Source organism: Podarcis tiliguerta (genome assembly GCF_965153285.1).
Source record: "Podarcis tiliguerta genome assembly, chromosome: 6".
Lineage (NCBI taxonomy): Eukaryota > Metazoa > Chordata > Lepidosauria > Squamata > Lacertidae > Podarcis > Podarcis tiliguerta.
In genome coordinates, this window is record NC_139539.1 from 4,849,089 (window position 1) to 4,871,893 (window position 22,805).

A 22,805-nucleotide genomic window follows, 5' to 3' on the forward strand; every position below is an offset into this window, starting at 1 on the left:
CGTCTGTTAAAAGGGGGGGGGGATTACATTGGTCACAGCAGAGCAGCCAACTTAACATGACTCACCTCATTTATGTGCTAGTGACTCTCAAACTTTGGGATTGTTGAAATATATCAACCGCCCCCCCCCCAAAAAAAAATTAAGGGGCTTGAAGCCGAAGCTTCATTACAGTGGTGCCCCGCAAGACGAATGCCTCGCAAGACGGAAAACCCGCTAGACGAAAGGGTTTTCCATTTTTCAATGCGCTTTGCAGGACGAATTTCTCTATGGGCTTGCTTTGCAAGACGAAAATGTCTTGCGATTCTTGAGGGTTTTTTTCACTCCCCACCCCCTTTTTCTAAAGCGCTAAGCTGCTAATAGCCTTTTAGCAGCTAATCCGCTAATCCCTTAAGCCTTTAATAGCTGCTAATAGCCGCTAAACCGCTAATAGCGCTAATCCGCTAATAGGGTTGCTTCGCAAGACGAAAAAACCGCTAGACGAAGAGACTCGCGGAACGGATTCTTTTCGTCTTGCGAGGCACCACTGTAGTTTCAATCTTCCAGCAGATTTCAGTGGGGAAACTCAATTAAATGATCCCCAAATCAAAACACTTTCTGAATATTGTCCCAGTGCCTCTTATGTCCTTTGTCTACCATGGAAAACCAACCCTTTGTCTACATTAATCGCAGTGCACTGTCCGTGAGCTGGCTGCCACGTGACTGTAGCCACTGCCACCACTGCCATGTGACTGTAGCGCAGCAAACAGTGATTGAACCACATTCTGAATCCAGCGAGACTCGGTTTCCTGCTGCCACTTCCTGTTTGTGCTTTGTGGGCTGAAGCCGGAGGCCGCAAGACAGTGGAATTGCCCAAAGTGGAGCCTGGTGATCTGTCAGCAGCAGCCCCTTCCATGCCACATTCGAGTGCCCGGCGCTGAAGGTGCCCTTTCTCCTTTCAAAGCAACCAGCATCTCAGATGGCCTTCAAGGGCTCCCTTGGGTGCCTGTTTTTCAGTGCGCTGATGAGCCAGTTTTCAAAAGGAATGGAAGGTGAGTACACGGCCACAGTGTGAAATTCATAGGAAAGGTATACTGAAGAAGTGAGACCAGCAATGCTGTTCCTCGTCTGGGTTACAGCCAGCCAGCCAGACATGCCCTTTAGTGAGAAACTCCATTCCATTCCTTTCCCCCCTGGTTTTCAGACAGCATGTTGTGACCACTGAAGCTGCTCCATCCTAATAGGGTTGCTTGTGTGTGTGTGTGTGTGTGTGTGTGTGTTACCTTCTTAGTGTGGTGTAGTGGTTAGAGTGTCAGACTAGGACCTGGGAGACCAGGGGTTGAATCCTTGTTCCTTGGAGGTTTTTAAGCAGAGGCTGAGTGGCCATCGGTCAGGGATACTTTAGCTGAGATTTCTGCATTGAAGGGGGGTTGGACTGGATGACCCCTGGAGGTCCCTTCCAACTCTCTAATTCTGATTCCATGATCAAAAACCATTCTACCTCTCTTTCAAATCAGAACCAGTGAAGGCACTGAAGGTCCTTTGTGAGTGTCTGGAGGCGGTTGGAGGATGGATGGTGGCTAACAGATTGAGGTTGAATCCTGACAAGACAGAAGTACTGTTTAGGAGGGACAGGAGGTGGGCAGGTGTGGAGGACTCCCTGGTCCTGAATGGGGTAACTGTGCCCGTGAAGGATGAGGTGCGCAGCCTGGGAGTCATTCTGGAGTCGCAGCTGTCCATGGAGGTGCAGTTCAATTCTGTGTCCAGGACAGCTGTTTATCAGCTCCATCTGGTACGCAGGGTGAGAACCTACCTGCCCACGGACTGTCTCACCAGAGTGGTGCATGCTCTAGTTATCCCTTGCTTGGACTACTGCAATGCGCTCTATGTGGGGCTACTTTTGAAGGTGACCCGGAAACTACAACTAATCCAGAATATGGCAGCTAGACTGGTGAGTGGGAGCGGCAACCGAGACCATATAACACCGGTCCTGAAAGACCTACACTGGCTCCCAGTACGTTTCCGAGTGCAATTCAAAGTATTGGTGCTGACCTTTAAAGCCCTAAACGGCCTCGGTCCAGTATACCTGAAGGAGCGTCTCCACCCCCATCGTTCAGCCTGGACACTGAGGTCCAGCACCGAGGGCCTTCTGGCGGTTCCCTCCCTGCGAGAAGTGAGGTTACAGGGAACCAGGCAGAGGGCCTTCTCGGTAGTGGCGCCCACCCTGTGGAACGCCCTCCCACCAGATGTCAAAGAGAAAAACAACTACCAGACTTTTAGAAGACATAAGAAGGCATCCCTGCTTAGGGAAGCTTTTAATGTTTAATAGGTTTATTGTATTTTAGTGTTCTGTTGGAAGCCGCCCAGAGTGACTGGGGAAACCCAGCCAGATGGGTGGGGTATAAATAATAAATTATTATTATTATTATTATTATTATTATTATTATTATTATCCCATTCAGTCCAATCTCCTTTAGTCCTTCCTGCTTGTTTAGTTGAATATATTAACATCAATGGACAGAGCAATTCCCGTTATTTAAATAACCATAACTTCTTAACCCTCTATTACATTTTGCAGATCATTTTAGTGGCATCAACTAATAATAATAATAATAATAATAATAATAATAATAATAATACAGGTGATATCAAACATAAGTCACACTCTGAGTAGATGCACTGATGTCACCTGACTTTAATAACTTGAGCCTATACTGATTTCAGTGGGTCTGCTCCATGTCTTAGTTGAATTTCTCTCTTACACTTCTGTGAATGATTCCTTAAGAGTCTCAATCACTGCAAATCCTCCTATGTTATGCTTTAAATCTATTCATTGTTGTTATTGTTTATTGCTTAAGTACCTGAAAGAATGCTGGAGTGCTTGCGGAAGATAAGTGTGCAGCAGGATAATGGGTAGATAAAAGAAGCAATTATTTTCTCTCAGAGAAGAACTAATTTCGGTGGCGATTCCAGCAGGATTAAGAGCTGAAATGCTAAACTCCACATTACGAAGAAGCAAAGGCCTCTCCATTTGTCTTTTGCCTCTCGATTAGCAGCTCAAGATAAGAGGACTCCAGAAAGCTGTCTTAGATCATCTGGTCTTAGGTCCTCTAGTCTACCTACCTCCGTAATGTCTACACTGACTGTCAGCTGCTCTCCAGAGGAAGAACATGTGAAGAGTCTGCTGGACCAGGTTTGTGGTCCATCTGGTCCAGTATCCAGTGATGAGAGAGCTATTGATGGCTTATTACCTTTAAAGCCATAAAACGGCCTCGGTTCAGTATACCTGAAGGAGCGTCTCCACCCCCATTGTTCTGCCCGGACACTGAGGTCCAGCTCCGAGGGCCTTCTGGCGGTTCCCTCGTTGCGAGAAGCCAAGCTACAGGGAACCAGGCAGAGGGCCTTCTCGGTAGTGGCACCCGCCCTGTGGAACGCCCTCCCACCAGATGTCAAAGAGAAAAATAACTACCAGACTTTTAGAAGACATCTGAAGGCAACCCTGTTTAGGGAAGCTTTTAATGTTTAATGGGTTATTGTATTTTAGTGTTCTGTTGTAAGCCGCCCAGTTGGAAACCCAGCCAGATGGGCAGGGTATAAATAACAAAAGAGATATTTACATTTCCCTGGTTCCCAGCCAAGTTAATCACACCCTTTTGTCTTCATCTGGGTTGGTTCTTTCTGGAATGGCTACCTGTCTGGCACTCAGGTATCAGGATGCCAGGGATTATCACTCAGGCAGAGGGGCTGCTGAGCAGCTGAGCTCCCATGTCTAGATGAATTTCTGAAGTTTTCCAGTGAGCCAGTACATAGGTACATTTATCAGTGAATTCTTACATTTGGTATTGTGCAGCAAAGGCCCTTTGAATAGATAGGAAGAAACTGCGATGAAGTGTTCTGTGGGGACAGACCACAAAAGTCACAAAAGTGATTGTGCTGGTTTTGGTAGTGGGCTGCATGTGCATGATATCTGCTGGAGGGGCAAACCCCACCCCCAACCTATACAAAAATTCCTGCAACAGCATTGCTGGCTAAGGCTAGTGGAAGTTATAGTCAGGGCTTTTTTTCAGCAGGAACTTGCCAGAACTCATTTCCAGCACCTGTCAGGTGGGCGCCTTTACCATTATAGTGGCACCTCAGGTTACATACGCTTCAGGTTACATACGCTTCAGGTTACAGACTCTGCTAACCCAGAAATAATGCTTCAGGATGAGAACAGAAATCATGCTCTGGCAGCGCGGCGGCAGCAGGAGGCCCCATTAGCTAAAGTGGTGCTTCAGGTTAAGAGGTTTCAGGTTAAGAATGGACCTCTGGAACAAATTAAGTACTTAACCAGAGGTACCACCGTATAAGAAAACAAAGGACGCACTCACAGTGAGTTCCACCACCTCTTTTTCTAGAAAAATAGCACTGGATATAGTTCATCAACATCTGGAGGGCCAAAGATTCCTCACTCTTGTGCTACAGGCAAAGAAATTTGCACACTTGACGCAGCATGACTCTTACAAAGGTTGAGTTCCTTATTTCACCCGCAAACTCAGACATGGGCGCCTCCAAAAGAGGAAGCATCAACACATCAGCTGCTGTCATTTTCGTTGGAAGCTGCTTTGCCCAAGCAGAAATGTTAGATGCAAGAAGGAAAGAACAGATGTAAGCGAGCTGCTCCCTGCTAGCCTGGATCACGGGTCTTCAAAGGATGGGGAATCTATAGTCTCTTTTTAAAAGAAAACAATTAAATCGTTGTAATGGTTCTAGGGGTTGCTCGTGCGTAACTTGCCTTTACTCCTGGATAGGTTGAATGGTTGAACCCTATCTTGCAGGACAGCCTCAAGTTCCGTGGCTGCCTCAGTCGCTGGCAGAATCCGTCAGTGGGCGTTTCTTAAACCTCTTCCAGCATAGAAGATGTTTGACGCCCAGTCTCCTCCCCCGTTGCCTGCGCGAAAGTTTTCTGCGCAAGGTGGGTGTGGGCAACGAAGTGCTAGTACCCTCGCCGCTGGTCTCCTGCGAAGAGTCCTGGAGCCACCTCTCCGATTCCTCCATCTCCTCCCCTTCTCCACTGGTGTTACGCTGATTACCTTCCCCAGCGGATGGGCTATCCCTCCTCCTACTAGTACCTTCTCCACCATCGTCCGGGAGCCTCCTCTCCGCCTCCCGCTCCGATGGCAGTTCCCTGACAATCGTATTATAGCTTCCTAGTTTTTATAGCGGGTTCTTCTACCACACCCGCAGGTCTGCAGACTTTGGTTTGCATTAAGCAGGTGGCCGCACCTAGTTTTTAGAGGAGGAAAACAAGGAAAAAAAATATTCTGAATCAAATGTTGTGGAAGAGGCTTTGCGGCTATTCCTGAAGCCAGAACAGCAAGAGGGGTTGCTGCGCAGAAATTCCTCTTGCTGTTCTGGCTTCAGTGATAGCTACGCAGCCTGCATTCGCTCCACACATTTCCTCTTACTTTTTAGGAGGGAAAAAGTGCTTCTTATAGAGCAAAAGATATGGTAATTCTAGTAGCCAGCAGGGAAACCCCCTTCTGAGGCCCACCTTCGTGTGCCTCCTCCTCGAGAGGTGCCGAGGGTAGCAACACGAGAACGGGGCCTTCTCTGCAGTGGCTCCCCATCTGTGGAATGCTCTCCCCAGAGAAGTTCACCTGGCGCCTTCATTATACACCTTTAGGCGCCAGGCAAAAATGTTCCTTTTTAACCAGGCCTTTGGTTGATCTGATTCTACAGTATACCCTTTTAAAATATGGCTCTTTTGGGGTGCGTGTGTTATTAGTTTGTTGTTTTTATTTTGATTATATATTTCGTGGTTTTATATTTTGATTTTGTTCTGAGACCTCTGGGTATAGGGCGGTATATAAATTCAATAAATAATAATAATAATACACCATGGGGAAAACCATTCCCTCCATTTCTGATGTTCAAGCTATGTCGGTGCCCGTGTAGCCAAAATGCTAACACCCAGGCACAATGGGGAGGGCTCTGGGATTGTGGAATGGAGCAAGGGACTGGAAAACTGGGTGGCAAGCAGAACTTTGTGCTGTAACATTTTGTCGCAGCCCCCACTTAGAATGGAATTCTCTCCCACAGGAGGCAGTGATGACCTGTGGTTGTTGTTTAGTCGTTTAGTCGTGTCCGACTCTTTGTGACCCCCTGGACCAGAGCACACCAGGCACTCCTGTCTTCCACTGCCTCCCGCAGTTTGGTCAAACTCATGCTGGTAGCTTCCAGAACACTGTCCAACCATCTCGTCCTCTGTCATCCCCTTCTCCTTGTGCCCTCCATCTTTCCCAGGGTCTTTTCCAGGGAGTCTTCTCTTCTCATGAGGTGGCCAAAGTTTTGGAGCCTCAGCTTCAGGCTCTGTCCTTCTAGTGAGCACTCAGGGCTGATTTCCTTCAGAATGGAGAGGTTTGATCTTCTTGCAGTCCATGGGACTCTCAAGAGTCTCCTCCAGCACCATAATTCAAAAGCATCAATTCTTCGGCGATCAGCCTTCTTCATGGTCCAGCTCTCACTTCCATACATCATACTGGGAAAACCATGGCTTTTGCTATACGGACCTTTGTTGGCAAGGTGATGTCTCTGCCTTTTAAGATGCTGTCTAGGTTTGTCATTGCTTTTCTCCCAGGAAGCAGGCGTCTTTTAATTTCGTGGCTGCTGTCACCATCTGCAGTGATCATGGAGCCCAAGAAAGCAAAATCTCTCACTGCCTCCATGTGCATAAACATTTAAGTCATACAGTGGTACCTCGGGTTACAGACACTTCAGGTTACAGACTCCGCTAACCCAGAAATATTACCTCGGGTTAAGAACTTTGCTTCAGGATGAGAACAGAAATTGTGTGGCGGCAGCAGGAGGCCCCATTAGCTAAAGTGGTGCTCCAGGTTAAGAACAGTTTCAGGTTAAGAGTGGACCTCTAGAACAAATTAAGTTCTTAACCCGAGGTACCACTGTCTATGCAAGTTACGAAGTTAACACAATTACAGTGGTGCCTTGGTTCTCAAACTTCGAAACCCCAAAAGTAAGTGTTCTGAATTTCAAATGTCTGATGCGGTTGTCGGCTATTGTTTCTGGGGCACCTGCACCAATCAGAAGCTGCGCCTTGGTTTTCGAACATTTTGAAAGTCAAACGGACTTCTGGAACAAATTACGTTTGGCGCTTTTGTTTTTGAGGCTTTTTTCAGTTAATTTGTATTTGTGACTGTGTGAAACCCAGTTCAGCTACCGATTGATTGATTGATTGATTGATGGATTGATTGATTGACTGATTGATTGAGTGTGTGATTGTGGAAATGGATAAAAGCCCCCCACCCAAACAATAACTATCATGAGTGCAGGTAAGAAAAAATAATAATTTTAATTTTCATCTTTAGAATACTGTCTTATTTATTTTATAGTGCAGTACATTGATTATTGCCTTCATTTTGTAGATCAATGGTCTCTTTAGATAGTAAAATTCATGTTAAATTGCTGTTTTAGGGGTTGTTTTTAAAAGTCTGGAACGGGTTTATCCGTTTTGCATTACTTTCTTTTTTTTTTTTTAATAATTTTTATTAATTTGCAACAAAACATAACAAACGAACAAAATATATTTCACATTTCATATTTCAATCTCTTAATCCTTGATTTTGGACTTCCCTCAGCTTTTCCGCAAATCTTTCGTAGCCCTATTTAATTTCCGCATTTCTTTTTTTAACCATTGCCATTAGGTATATTTTCCCCTCACTTTCCTTTAGACAATGTCTCTCATATATTCACAGTGCTCTTTTAAAACCTTCTAGCGTTATTTGTCCGTCACTTGTGCTCTCCAGATACTTAACGAATTTCCCCCAGTTTTCTGTAAACTTTTGGTCTCTTAAGTACCTAATCTTTCCAGTCATCTTATCCAGTTCAGCATAATCTAACAACTTAGACCTCCAGTCCTCCATTGTCGGTATTTCCTGTTGTTTCCACCTTTGTGCCAATAACACTCTTGCTGCAGTCACTGCGTATTGGAGAAATTTACCGTCCTTTCTTTTGATTTCCTTTCCCAGAATACCCAACAGAAAGATCTCTGGTTTCTTTGTAAAAGTATATTTCAAAATCTTCTTCAGTTCATTATATATCAGTTCCCAGAATTCTTTCACTCTCTTACATTCCCACCACATATGATAAAAAGAACCCGCATTTTCTTTACATTTCCAACACTTGTTACATGTCTTATACATTTTTGCCAGTTTTACCGGTGTAATGTACCACCTATAAAACATTTTCATCACATTCTCTTTCAATGACATGCATGCAGTAAATTTTAAATTCTCCTTCCATAGTTTTTCTCGTTTTGCATTACTTTCTATGGGAAAGCGCGCCTTGGTTTTGGAACGCTTTGGTTTTGGAATGGACTTCCGGAACGGATTGAGAACCAAGGTACCACTGTAATAATAATTATACCTATTATTTCCACACCATTCATTTCAGCATAAAGGAAACACTTATTTACATGTCAAGAGGATGTCATCAGTTATGTAATAATTTGCAGACATGGGAAAACACCAGAAATTTTCACTTCTGCTGCAGCAAATTGAGTGGGAGGAATTAGTAGCTTTTGGGATTCTCTGCGTCACTGAGACATTTGTGGGTCAAGGCACTTCTTATTCCGGGTCTTCAGAACACCAGCACCAAGGGGAAGAATGCAGTGCCTGAATTTAACGTTGGCCAGCCTTTTCCTTCCTTGGTTATTTTCAACGTGGTCTCATTCCAGGGAATGTCCACCACAGAGCACCAGTGGTTGTTGACCACAGCTGAAGAACAACTGCTCTCACAAAATCAAAAGTGCCAAAAAGGTTGTCTGGGGAACGAGCTGTCACAACAGACTGCTGTGTGTCTTTCTTTTCAGGTGTTGCGAAGGAGCCGCAGTTACAGGTGTACCAGCCAAAGAATGCTATCTCAGTACAAATAGGAGATAATCTCACACTGGAATGCTGGGTGACTGGGGAAGGTCCACCAGGGCCTGTGAGGTGGTTCCTGGGTGAAGGTCCCACAAAGAAGGTTATCTATGCAGGTGCTGGAAGTTTTGAGAGAATAACAAGAAATAATGAAGAATCCAACGAAGATTTCACTATTCTCATCCATAATGTTACCTGGGAGGATGCTGGTATTTATTACTGTGGAAAGATAAAGTCACACTATCGGGAAAAAGACGTCATACTACGTGGGGGTGGAACTGAGGTGGTTGTGACAGGTGAGTGGTGGAAAACTAATGGAATTTCTTTTTTAAAAATTTCAAGTCCTAGTTGGTTTCATTGGCTAATGCCTCTATAATAACTGTTCTGGTATTTCCCCCTTATTCCCTCATAAAAGACACGGCACGACACAGTCTTCTATAAAAGTATAAAAAGGTTTACTCACGTATCATTCTGTTCACAATAGGATCCCAGAAGGCAGACTTAGCTTAGAAAAGTAACATATACCTAGAAACTATCTCATAAGAAGACAGTCCCTTTGTCCTCAAAGAGCATCTTTGGCTAAGCAGATGTTGCTTCTTCGATGCATGTAGTCAAGAGAGAGAGGTTGTACTTGACTGCTCTTGTGTTTCACATCCCACACAAGGAAGTTCGGTTTTCAGTGTCAATTATTTTCTGGTCCTAACTTTCTGTCTTACACCACCACGTTCATCTAGATTCACCACCTCCCAATACCGCCCCAGTGGTTGCCGGGGTGAGTGTCCTCCTCCTCGCTGTCTTGCTCCTCGTGGCAGTTTACATCTACGTAAAGAAGAGGAAAGGTGAGTTTGGCACCTATGTTTGGAAGCAACTGACCCCTCCTCTCCCTCGAGTCAGCGGAGCAGAAGAAATCATTTCCATATAGTCTTTGAGGGCCCTATATTTCCACCGCACCCTAAATTTCTGAAAAATGTGGCACCCAAATGTCGGACTGGTCACTTCTGCTCCGACTAGCCTACCTTGCGGGATTAGGCTAGGGCCCCATCTGCACGATACATTTGAAGCAGCGTCATACCACTTTAAACAAGCAGGGTCCCCCTGCAAAAGAATTCTGGGAAATGTGGTTTCTTATGAGTTGTTTGGCGGCTCCTAGTCCCCTCGCAGAGCTGTAAAGCAGGGGTGGCCCAGCCCGTTTTATGGCAAACTCAGCGACTGCCCCGGGCAGCAAAAGCCTTAGCTATGCCACTGACTGTAATTATCTCTTTTTTCCTTCTTTTAATAATTTCAATGGGGGAGGGGTGACAAGAAATTTTCTGCCCCGGGTACCATCTGACCTTGCTACACCACTGGTTTCACTGCCTGAAGCAAAGTGGGAAGGTGCCACGGCTCCTCTCTACTGAAACTGGCAAGGTTGCGAGAGTTGTGTGACCTTTTGGGGTGGCACCCCATGGGATTTTGCAGCCCAAATGTTCTGTTCTTAAAGCGGAACAGAACATCAATATCCTAACATCCTCCCCGTTTCCATGTAGCGCTTAGTACCTGTGGTTAGCATTTAATGTTTGAAAGCCAATTTACTGTCTCTTCTCTTCTTATGTATCTAGTCAGAAACGAAGAGACGTCAAGGTCTGTATATATTTTTTATAAATGCAATTTCATTAACTTTTCCTAGTGTTTGGGGAGATGAGTATTTAAGTCACATAAATTTGGTCAATGGTGGCAGAAGTGTGTCCGTCTGTCTGTAAGTACAGAAGTGTGGACTGATTGAGAGAGATTCACAGATGTGGCTCCCCATATATACATGCCAAGATCCATTGGAGGCAAGGTTCCGCAATAAGCAGCTTTTAAAATTACAAATTGGATGGGTAAACATGTTGTTATGAGATTGTTGGTGTCAGGAGTTTTTTTATTTAGGGAGAGGGGGAGTAGGCTGTATGCAAGACCGTTCTAATTCCTGGATCCAGCACGGATTCAATTGCTGGAATAGCCAGGCCAGCCTGAGTGATGAGCCATTAAGAGAACGAAAGGAAAAGCAATGGGCCAATAAGAGAACAAAGGAAAGAGGGCTCTGTGCCAGAAGACAAATGGGTGGGGCCCCTCCTCCAGTTCTTCGCAGGACAAAGCAGGAGTTTGAGAACACAGTCAGTGGCGTAGCGTGGGGGGTGCAGGGGGGGCCGGCCGCACCGGACGCAACATCTGGGGGGGGCGCTTGCACTCGCAGCTCTCTGCCCCTACCTGGCTCACTCACTCTCTCTCACTGCAGTGCTGGCTGTGCAAATCCGATCCGAGCCGCCGGGTCGCTGCCCACTGTGGAGGGGAGGGTGCCAGGCATGCGGTGCGGAGCGGAGAGAGAGCGAGGGACTATCTGGGGGAGGGACAGTGCAGCCGGGGGGGGGGGGAGCGCAAATTACTTGCCTTGCCCCGGGTTAGGGGGCGCAAATTACTTGCCTTGCCCCGGGTGCTGACAACCCACACAACACCACTGAACACAGTTTGCTGTTATCTGATGTGAGCAAGAAGCTGGGGAGCAGGGGGCAGAGAAGCCGCAAGCAGAGTGTCAGAGAGTAATGGCTGATTTCTGTTTGAAGCCAAGTCTGCAGTTATGGGGAAAGCAATGCCCTTTTGGGGTGTTGATGCTGTGAAACCCTTCACTGCAAGCCCAGGTTATACAGGTGAAACTCAAAAAAATAGTGGAACATCGTGGAAAAGTTCCTTTATTTCACTAATTCAACTTGAAAGGTGAAACTAATATATGAGATAGACTCATCACATGCAAAGCGAGATATGTCAAGCCTTGATTTGTTCTGTATATACAGTGGAAGCTTGGTTTTCGAGCATCTTGGAAGCTGAATGTTTCGGAACTCGAACGCCGAAAACCTGGAAGTGAATGCTTCTGTTTTCAAATGTGCCCTGGAAGTCTAATAATAATAATAATAATAATAATAATAATAATAATAATTTATTTGTACCCCACCCATCTGGCTGGGTTTCCCCAGCCACTCTGGGCGGCTTCCAACAAAGATTAAAAATACATTAAAATGTCACACATTAAAAACTTCCCTAAACAGGGCTGCCTTCAGATGTCTTCTAAAAGTCTGGTAGTTGTTTTTCTCTTTGAGAACTGATGGGAGGGCGTTCCACAGGGCGGGTGCCACCACCGAGAAGGCCCTCTGCCTGGTTCCCTGTAGCTTTGCTTACCGCAATGAGGGAACCACCAGAAAGCCCTCGGAGCTGGACCTCAGTGTCCGGGCAGAATGATGGGGGTGGAGACGCTCCTACAGGTATACTGGCTTCCACTGCGTGTTTTTCCATTTTCTCAATGGAAATTGCCAACAGTCCTTTGTGCCTCGGTTTTCGGATGTTTCAGAAGTCGAACGGTCTTCTGGAACAGATCACGTTGGAAAACTGAGGTTCCACTGCATATGTAGATAAACGATATATCATAAAGACTCCAGTCTCTGCTGTGCCTCATTCTGAGGAACTCCTAGAATCATGCACCACTGAGAGATTGGGATGGCAGGCAACAAATCCAAATTTTAAGAGCGCTCTCTCTCTCTCTCTCCCTTTCTCTCTCTCTCTCTCCCTCGCACACACATTTTTCCAATTAGCCCCAAACTAGACACTTTAAAAGGTTCGAAAGTGCTTTGAAAAATGCAAATGCCTTCAGGCTTAATAAATCTTAGCCCAAGTGCCTATTAAGAGGCAGCAATGGAGAAATCAAATAGAGTCATGTCCACTACGTTAATAATGGATAAAATGCAGCTCATTTGCTTCCATTATTTTCATTGCGTAAAACTCCAGGCTATAATTCTAACGGGCTGTTTAGTGTGTTTGAGGTTTATTTAAAGATCAACTCTGACATGGGCTTCACTAAGTGAAAGACAGCAGCTCCCACCCAGCTGGGGTTTTTTTTGGTTTTTGTTTTGCCATGCTCATTTCACAGAATCCCACATGGATCTTGTGCGCAGATATAGAAGCTGAGTTCCAGAATTTAGGAAGCAAATTCTCCCTGTCCTCCTAGAGGTGGAGATATATTGCAACAGAGGGTCCTCAAAGGACTCTGACATTTCGGACAGGCGTGGCAAACCACCAGTGCCCATTTTTCCTCCACGTGGCATTCCCCCCCCCCAGTGGCAGCAGCAGGATCTGTGGCAGACAACATTACAGTGGTGGGCTGGGTGGAGGGGATGGCAGAGGACAGTTGCGCCTGTCAGGAGTTCAGCCTACACTCGAGTAGGACCCTGGCAGAGACACATGCCTGACTGGCATGTTCTCTCCCTCCTGGTTGATCGTTCAGGATCTTCAAAAGCTTTCTTCAGCCCAAACATCACAGCGACCAATGCCAACGGACACCGGCACACTTAGGGATCCGCAGAGTTTGGGCATCATGTGTAACAGACCTCAGCAACTCAGCGTTTTGGCTAATCTACTTTATTTACATATAAACACACACAGAGCACTGCAACGTGGCTCCCTCTCTCTCTAGCATCAGACACCAAAGAGGAAAAGAACAAAGGACAATAGTCCCACTTCAAGGAACATGGAAACACAAACATCCTGTCTCTGTCACTTCCCACTCTGTGGAGTCAAAACATACACCGTCATGTGAAAGACAGAGCAGAGATGGTGCTGTTAGAATTCCTGCTATGCAGATATGCCCACCTGGGCTAAGTGCAGAAGTTCAAAGTGTTAAGTTGTGGGTGAACATATCAGACGACACAGTGATTCTTCAAACAGCTCTTGTTTATTCATAGGCCAGAACAGAACTGAACTGAAGGGTTCAGCCAGCCTGCTTATATAGAGCTCCAGTACAACGTAACTGTAACAACTTTCTGTAACTATCCAATCACTGAACGTCACTTTCGATCCCTTATTTGCATATGTGGACCTGAGTGAAAACTATCTACAGTATCCCCCTGCTGGCTCAGGGTGAGAACTTCAGTACATAATACAAAGGATGGGGAGGAAAACACCTGCTGCTATGCCACACCTGAATATAAGAAGAGCCTCGCTGCTACGTCAGGTCCGTGGCCCATCTGGTCCAGAATCCTGTTCTCACAGTGGCCAACCAACAGGAAAACCAGCCAGCAGGACATGAGGCCTTGCCTCTCCTGTGGTTTCCAGCGATGGCTTTTCAGAGACATGCTGCATCTGATAGTGAAGGGGCAACATAGCCCTCGTGGCTAGAATCAGTGGCATAGCGTGAGGGGTGCAGGGGGGCCCGGCCGCACCGGGCGCAACATCTGGGGGGGCGCGCTCGCACTCGCAGCTCTCTGCCCCTACCTGGCTCACTCACTCTCTCTCACTGCAGTGCTGGCTGTGCGAATCCGATCCGAGCCGCCGGGTCACCGCCCACTGTGGAGGGGAGGGTGCCAGGCGTGCGGTGCGGTGCGGAGAGAGAGCGAGGGACTATCTGGGGGAGGGACAGTGCAGTGGGGGGGGGGCGCAAATTACTTGCCTTGCCCCGGGTTAGGGGGCGCAAATTACTTGCCTTGCCCCGGGTGCTGACAACCCACGCTACGCCACTGGCTAGAATGGACCAGCTGAGGAATAGGCTCAACTTTTGTGTCTGTCTCCATATATAATCAAGAATTCCCCTTGCTGATGATTTTTGCTCGGTGTTCTTTTTCCCTCCCCAGGCCTGAAGCTCCCACCCAAGAGAACACAAGCCTTCCTAAACAGGTATGAAAAATAATATTAGTATGCACTCTCCTCCCCCTTCCCTAAAGAACCAGGAAGTCACTGGGACAGCTTTTTCAGGATGAGTTCCCTTGGGAGGGAAGAGGGCTGAAAACATTGGCGTGTTTGTGTAATGTCAGTTTATTTGCAAACTGCAAGATGAGAAGGAGGAGAAAGACCATGTTTATTTGAATAAGCATCAGAGTACCCAAAAGCAAACAGAAGGTCTTTTCTTCTCCCCAGGGTTTTTTGCCTGTGGGCTGCAAAAACTCCAAGCATATCTCTCTCTCTCTCTCTCTCTCTCTCTCTCTCTCTCTCTCTCTCTCTCATGCTAAGTTCAAACTGACAGGCTGTGTCGTTGAGCAGGTGTGTGTGTGGGGGGGCGGGGGGTTCCTATGGCACCCACCCCAGGGCCTCTGAGCAGCCTCCAGCTCTCACAGACCCATAAGCAAGCCCCCTGAGTTACTGAATTATACACAAAGCCCATTGCATGTTTTGAAGAAGCAATGGATAGCTCAGTTGGTTTGAGCAGGGTGCTGATAATGCCAAGGTTGCAAGTTCAATCCCCGTACGGGACAGCTGCATATTCCTGCCCCACAGGAGGGTTGGACTGGATGACCCTCAGGGCCCCTTCCAACTTTACAATTCTATGATTCTACATTGTTTGCTTGGGGGTGGGGAGAACTGGTGCAACTTTATAAATGTCTCATTTGTTTAGATGTCTCTTCTCTACTGTAATTACAGTAGTAATTCTCTACAGCCTAGGACCCTCGTACCTATGGGACCGCCTCTCCCGGTATGCCCCGCAGAGGACCTTAAGGTCCATAAATAGCAGCACCCTGTCCAAGGCCCTAAGGAAGTCAGATTAGCCTCAACCAGAGCCAGGGCGTTCTCAACACTGACTCCAGCCTGGTGGGACGCTCTTTCTCATGAGACCAGGGCCCTGCAGGATCTGATTTCTTTCTGCGGGGCCTGTAAGACAGAGTTGTTCAGCCTGGCCTTTGGCTTAGAATCAGTATGATTCCCTCCCCCTCTTTCTTTTTTCCTTTCTCCTTCTGTGATGGAACTCCTATTTGGGGACTTCCCTGGCTTTTTTCTGGCCCACGCAGGACCAGTCTGGATAGTTGGCCTTGGTGAAGATTTGATGTTTTCATCCCCCAAAAGTTTTTGATTTGAGTTTCTACTGAAACGAGTCTGCATTTTAATGTTGTATTTTAATCTCGTTTTTAAGTTGTATTTCAATCAATTGTTTTTATACCTTGTGTTAGCTGCCCTGAGCCCGGTCTTCGCTGGGGAGGGCGGTGTATAAATAACATTTATTATTATTATTATTATTATTATTATTATTATTATTATTATTATTATTATCTCCCAGCTGGCTGCGCTCTGCAAATTTCATTCACAAGTCCCTGGAGCAGCTCAGGGGTCACAACACAGGGTTCCACCTCCCAGTAGCAACAGCTTCATATGAATGCAGCCATAGGTCTTCTTTAAAGCACACCTTCACTATTCTAACAATCTGGGCTGCATCAATAGGAGTATAGCATCTAGATCAAGGGAAGTTATAGTGCCACTGTATTCTGCTCTGGTCAGACCTCACCTGGAGTACTGTGTCCAGTTCTGGGCACCACAGTTCAAGAAGGACACTGACAAACTGGAACGTGTCCAGAGGAGGGCAACCAAAATGGTCAAAGGCCTGGAAACGATGCCTTATGAGGAACGGCTAAGGGAGCTGGGCATGTTTAGCCTGGAGAAGAGGAGGTTAAGGGGTGATATGATAGCCATGTTCAAATATATAAAAGGATGTCACATAGAGGAGGGAGAAAGGTTGTTTTCTGCTGCTCCAGAGAAGCGGACACGGAGCAATGGATCCAAACTACAAGAAAGAAGATTCCACCTAAACATTAGGAAGAACTTCCTGACAGTAAGAGCCGTTTGACAGTGGAATTTGCTGCCAAGGAGTGTGGTGGAGTCTCCTTCTTTGGAGGTCTTTAAGCAGAGGCTTGACAACCATACGTCAGGAGTGCTCTGGTGGTGTTTCCTGCTTGGCAGGGGGTTGGACTCGATGGCCCATGTGGTCTCTTCCAACTCTATGATTCTATGATTCTATGATAACCCTTGGCCCCTTATAAAAATTACAGCTCCCAGAATTCTTTAGAGGAAGTGTTAAAGTGGTGAAAGGGTGCTTCAAAGGCGTGCTGTGGATGTGACCTTAGCTTAACTGGGGCTGTGTGCTCAGGAATTCTGAAATCCTGCTGCAAGAAAAGCCTGAGCATATGCATATTCTTATTCCCTCTGATTTTAAATAACTTATTCTATCATGTTCCTGTGGGGTACAATGCTGGTTCTGCTAGTTTTCAGGAGGGGCGAGACACCTAAACTAAGGTTACCAGATTTTTTTCAATGAATCTGGGGATGCTTTTCAACTTCAACGGATTTTGTATGGGGACTGATTTGTAAATCTGGGGACTGTCCCTGGGAAACGGGGACTTCTGGTAACCTTAACCTAAACCAAATTCCTGGAGAGTTTATTCAGCTCCCAGTCTGGCTTTCAGGTCCTATCACTTTGAAACATCTATTTTTTGTTGGCTTGAGAATATGTTTTATTCCTCCCCCCCCCCACACACATAATGAACATAATTAAAACTACAATAAACAACAACAGCCATAGCTGTCAACTTTTCCCTTTTCTTGCGAGGAATCCTATTCGGAATAAGGGAATTTCTCTTTAAAAAAGGGAAACGTTGACAGCTATGGCAACAGCTAGCCTCAGGGCGAGAAGCATAACAACATCTTAAAATCGGAGCCTTTATTTTATGATGCACGTGAAGTCTTTAATACAATAAATCTCTGCAGATGTTTCCATGGGTCTGGGGATGTTGTTTGGATTGACCATCTTGTCTTGCACAGGAGATGAATGGATGTCAGGTGCTGCAAAAGGATAAAGAACTTGTCTTGGCCTCCGACCTCGCTGATTTGGCAGGTCACGTTCTTGGCCAGAACAACAGACCACACCTGAGCATACCATGAATGACAGGCCTGTTGCAGAACATCCACATTTAGCAATTCCTAAACGATCTACAATCGTAGAGGAACGGCTAAGGGAAAATGAGGAACGGCTAAGGGAGCTGGGCATGTTTAGCCTGGAGAAGAGGAGGTTAAGGGGTTATATGATAGCCATGTTCAAATATATAAAAGGATGTCATATAGAGGAGGGAGAAAGGTTGTTTTCTGCTGCTCCGGAGAAGCGGACACGGAGCAGTGGATCCAAACTACAAGAAAGAAGATTCCACCTAAACATTAGGAAGAACTTCCTGACAGTAAGAGCTGTTTGACAGTGGAATTTGCTGCCAAGGAGTGTGGTGGAGTCTCCTTCTTTGGAGGTCTTTAAGCAGAGGCTTGACAACCATATGTCAGGAGTGCTCTGATGGTGTTTCCTGCTTGGCAGGGGGTTGGACTCGATGGCCCTTGTGGTCTCTTCCAACTCTATGATTCTATGATTCTATTCTATGATTCTAATCTTAAGAGCTAGAAAAACCATCCTTTTTTAAAAAAGAAGAAGCCAGAACTTTTAGGATGCCTCATCCAGGATTATATCTTGCTCTTGGAGAGCACTGCAGCATATGTTGTCGTGCCTCAAATGTTCTGAAGAGAAGAAATCACACTTTTCTTTTCTTTCTTTTCTTTTTCTATAATTTTGTTATTGGTTTTTCAACATATCATTTTCAACAATAATTAAACATACTTTCATATCTTATACCATTTGTTGACTTCCATCAATCACATCTGAAAATTTTCCAATCTACGCACTTAATATACATTTCTTACTTCCACTATTACATTTAAATCTCTTTTTTTTAATAAATAATTTTTATTCACTTTCCAATAAACATTTTTTCCAGATTTAACATTTGTTTTGACATAAACATCTTTTTTGACTTCCATCAGCCTATCTGAGAATTCTCCATACTCTCACTACGTCTCACATTTCTTACATTTATATTGCACATTATATCTCTTAATCTTAACCTTTCTTTTTAAACACCATTTCTATCAGTCTTTTTCACAAAGCTTCTTGAAAGCCAACAAGCGTTAGTTGCTCCTCACATTCAGTTTTGATATATTCTGTAAATTTACTCCAGTCCTCGGAAAATCTCTGATCACGTTGGTTCCTTATTTTTCCAGTCAATTTGTCCATCTCTGCATACTCCATCAATTTCATTCTCCATTCTTCCTTGGTATTACATTTAAATCTCATAACTAATATCACTATTCTTTCTCTACTTTGCAATGTTTCATACATTTCTCCTTACAAAACTTCTTGTAGTCCTACTAGCATAATTTGTTGATTACAGTTGCTCTTCAAATAGTTCATATATTTCTTCCAATCGTCAGTAAATTTCTGGTCCCGCAGGTTTCGAATCCTTCCTGTCATTTTATCTAATTCTGCGTAGTCCATTAATTTTGGCTGCCATTCTTCTTTCGTCAGAATTTCTTTTTGCTTCCATTTCTGGGCTAAGAATACCCTTGCTGCTGTTGTTGCATATAAAAACAATTTAACATCTTGCCTCTTAATATCCTCACCTATAAAACCAAGTAAAAATACTTCTGGTTTTTTAAAAAATGGATATTTCAACATCTTTTTCATCTCATTATATATCATTTCCCAGAAGTTTTTCTTTCATACATTCCCACCACATATGATAAAATGTTCCTTCTTTTTCTCTTTTCTTTTCATCCAGGGTGTTGTCAATAAAGAGATTGTCTATGCAGACCTGAAGGATCCTAGAGGCCTGCGAAGACCTAAGCAAAGGAAGACAGAGGAGCATTCAGAATACGCCAGTGTCCGTGTAGCTTAGTCTGTGGCTGCGAGAGGAACACTTTCCTGCCTGGACTCAAAAACCACCGACCAGAGATGAAACTCCACCAAACAGACCCTACCATGCAAATTAAAGAAATCTGGGTGTGCTGCATGGATTCAGGCTCAGAGAGGCGTGGCTCACCCTTCCTATTTGATCTGGCTGTTTTTGCAAGAAGTTTGAAAGGAAAGGCTGTTTCTTTTTTCATTTGTGCAGGGAGACTAGTGACCGGCATCACTCTCCGGACATTGCACAGCTCATGCACACTGGAAATGGATTTATACGGAGTCAGTCCACTGGTCCATTTAGCCCAGTAGTGTCCACACTGACTGGTAGCATCAGCTCTCCAGGATTCAGACGGAGCCAACTGGAGATGTGATGGGGAATTGAACCAGAGCTGTCAACTTTTTCCTTTTCTTGCGAGGACTCCTATTCGGAATAAGGGAATTTCCCTTAAGGAAAGGAAAACAGCTATGAATTGAACCAGGGTCCTTCTCTACCGCGAAGCTAAAATCCTTCCACCCTTGCTGAGGGAAAGCAGCTCCTTGGATTATTCTTAACAGAAAAACAGAGCCCTGCAACTAAACCCACTAGGCTTGGCCCATCCATTAATAGTTAACTAATTTGATTACCAGGCAAGCAAAGACGCGGGTGTGCTGGGGGTTGTTTCCCTAGGAGGCTGATGGAGAGACACGTGTTTTCTGATGCGCGCAGGAAGACGCGCCACTGCAGAGAGCGAGGGGAGGCGGAGCAAAGGCGACTTCGAATTCTTTTCTCTTTTGCAGCCAAGCGCAACTCTCGCCCCGCGCAGGGAGCCTGTCAGCGGCAACTGCAACCATCTAAACTCCTCGCTCCGCTTCCCTTTAATACACTGGCAAATGTTTCCTGCAGAACAGATTCCATTAAAATGTACCGACAACGCCGCCTCCAAGCCCGTTTTTGCTAACCAGCTGAGTGGCAGGACGGCAGCAAAAGAGCGAGCCGGGCGCGCTGGTCGGATTGAACTTGCGGCGCTGTTTCAAGAGCTATTTAAATAAAATAATAACAACAATAATAAATCTTTTTGTTACGTGACACTTGCGATCCCAGGGCAGCTGCGGCTTCCTTAGCCTTCGAGCGACCCCTGCAGTTCGGAGCGCGCAATCTCCAGCTCCTCCGCTATCCTCCTGCCACCCTCAGGGGCGGTGGCTTCCTCGCATCTTAAGCGCCTTGAAACTGTCTCCAGATAACACGGCCTGCCTTGCAAGCTGCCTTTCTCTCCCCCCACCGCCCCCGGGAGCTTCTCCTCGCACCCCAAGCGGCCCGGTTCCCCCTCCGTTTGCGATCTGCTTGGCGTTCAGGGCAGCGGGTGGCGAAGGAGGGCTGCGCGCTTTTTAGTTCGCGAAAGGGAGTTGGTGAGGATCGGGAAAGGCCATCTGCGCCACCCAACGACCCCTGCCGAAAAGGCAGAGCCACGCAGGGAGCTGCCTTCTACCAAGGCAGACCTTTGGTCCATCCAAACCATTATTGTCTGCACTGACTGGCAGCTGCTGTCCAGGGCTAAAGGCACGGGTCTCGCCCAGCCCTACCCGGAGACGCCCAGCGCGCTAGACTCGGCTATTTGGGTTGGTGGCCATCACTGCCTCATGTGGAAGTGAGTTCCCCAGTTCAACTGTGCATTGCATGAATAAGGATTTTCTTCTCTGTCCTATACAATTCCTTCCAGTAGCACCTTAAAAGGTAAAGGGACCCCTGACCATTAGGTCTAGTCGTGACCGACTCTGGGGTTGCGGCGCTCATCTCGCTTTACTGGCCAAGGGAGTCAGCATTTGTCCGCAGACAGTTTCCGAGTCATGTGGCCAACATGACTAAGCCGCTTCTGGCGAACCAGAGCAGCGCACAGAAAAGCTGTTTACCTTCCCGCTGGAGCGGTACCTATTTATCTACTTGCACTTTGAGGGGCTTTCAAACTGCTAGGTTGGCAGGAGCAGGGACCAAGCAACGGGAGCTCACCCCGTTGCGGGGATTCGAACCGCCGACCTTCTCATCGGCAAGTCCTAGGCTCTGTGGTTTAACCCACAGTGCCACCCGTGTCCCTAGTAGCACCTTAGAGACCAACTAAGTTTGTTATTGGTATGAGATTTCGTGTACATGCACACTTCTTCATTCTTTATTTTGTTTCGACTACGGCAGATCAACACGGCTACCTACCTGTAACATGAGATCTATTATTATTATTATTATTATTATTATTATTATTTATTGAATTTATATAATGCCCTTTTCCCCGGGCCTCTGAAGGCAGTTCACAGAATAAAATCAAGATCTATTACCATAAAATACCTAGTAAAAATAAAAACAATAACCCTAGCCCCCCCCAAAAAACCCCACATTTTAAAAGGGCATGCAATCAGATCAACCAAAGGCCTGGTGTACAATGAAGGCGCCAGGCAAATTTCCCTGGGGAGAGCATTCTGCAGACAGGGAGCCACCGCAGAGAAGGCCCCGCTCCTCTTGCAGAGGAGACACACAAAGAAGGGCCTCAGAAGATGTTCTCAGTGTCCGGGTAGGTTCATATGGAAAGAGGCATTATGAGAGAGGACGAGAGTGGTGGCCACGCGGGATTGCTATGAGGAATTATGAAAAAATGAAGCAAGCCATTGTGTCAGTGATGAAAGCATTGCTTTGACTGGGCTGGAATCATTTGACATGATTTCTTAACAATCCCACAAGCCTCTGCATCTCTGCCCCATTTTCTTTAGGCTTGACAAGTCACGTACACAGAGCAGTTGCTTCACCAGGCATCCTGGGCCATAAAGATAGGAGGTAGCTTTGATGTAGCTTTTGTTAATCTTTAGCTAGATCTTAGGGCCAGGAAAAGAGTTACATGGAGGTGGTAAATGCCTGTCTTTCTTTCCTATGGGTTTATGACCTCCGGGGGGGGGTACTAAATGCATTCCTCTTTAAGTATAGGTAAAGGCACCCCTGACCATCAGGTCCAGTCGTGGCCGACTCTGGGGTTGCAGCGCTCATCTCGCTTTATTGGCTGAGGGAGCCGGCGCACAGCTTCTGGGTCATGTGGCCAGCATGACTAAGCTGCTTCTGGCAAACCACAGCAGTGCACGGAAACGCCGTTTACCTTCCCGCCAGTATTTATCTACTTGCACTTTGATGTGCTTTCGAACTGCTAGGTTGGCAGGAGCAGGGACCAAGCAACGGGAGCTCGCAGGGACCGAGCAATGGGAGCTCACCCCGTCGCGGGGATTTGAACCGCCAACCTTCTGATTGGCAAGTCCTAGGCTCTGTGGTTTAACCCACAGCGCCACCCACGTCCCTTGCATTCCTCTTTGGTTCCTGTTTATTTAGCCTAAAACATGTATGCATGTTCAAGTAGTTCTTTGTA

General features: G+C 46.1%; 2 protein-coding genes across 2 annotated transcripts in view; one reads left to right on the top strand and one right to left on the bottom strand.

Moving 5' to 3' along the window:
* LOC310680724 (uncharacterized protein) overlaps positions 1-22,805 on the bottom strand; it is a 360,376-nt gene that overhangs the window by 114,755 nt on the left and 222,816 nt on the right. The gene's annotated exons all lie outside the window — the stretch shown is intronic.
* LOC310680701 (signal-regulatory protein beta-1-like) lies at positions 813-10,825 on the top strand. Its single transcript, XM_083447713.1, has 4 exons — positions 813-1,028; positions 8,843-9,187; positions 9,626-9,730; positions 10,490-10,825. The coding sequence occupies exons 1-4, from the start codon at positions 956-958 to the stop codon at positions 10,555-10,557; spliced, it is 591 nt and encodes a 196-aa protein (XP_083303839.1). The 5' UTR covers positions 813-955; the 3' UTR covers positions 10,558-10,825.

What these genes read in the sequence shown, in the direction of transcription:
- LOC310680701 (XM_083447713.1), top strand. Translation starts at nt 956, where the DNA reads ATGGCCTTCAAGGGCTCCCTTGGGTGCCTGTTTTTCAGTGCGCTGATG. An exon ending in GTTTTCAAAAGGAATGGAAG is followed by an intron (nt 1,029 to 8,842) that starts GTGAGTACACGG and finishes CTTTCTTTTCAG; the next exon opens with GTGTTGCGAAGGAGCCGCAG. An exon ending in CTACGTAAAGAAGAGGAAAG is followed by an intron (nt 9,731 to 10,489) that starts GTGAGTTTGGCA and finishes TTATGTATCTAG; the next exon opens with TCAGAAACGAAGAGACGTCA.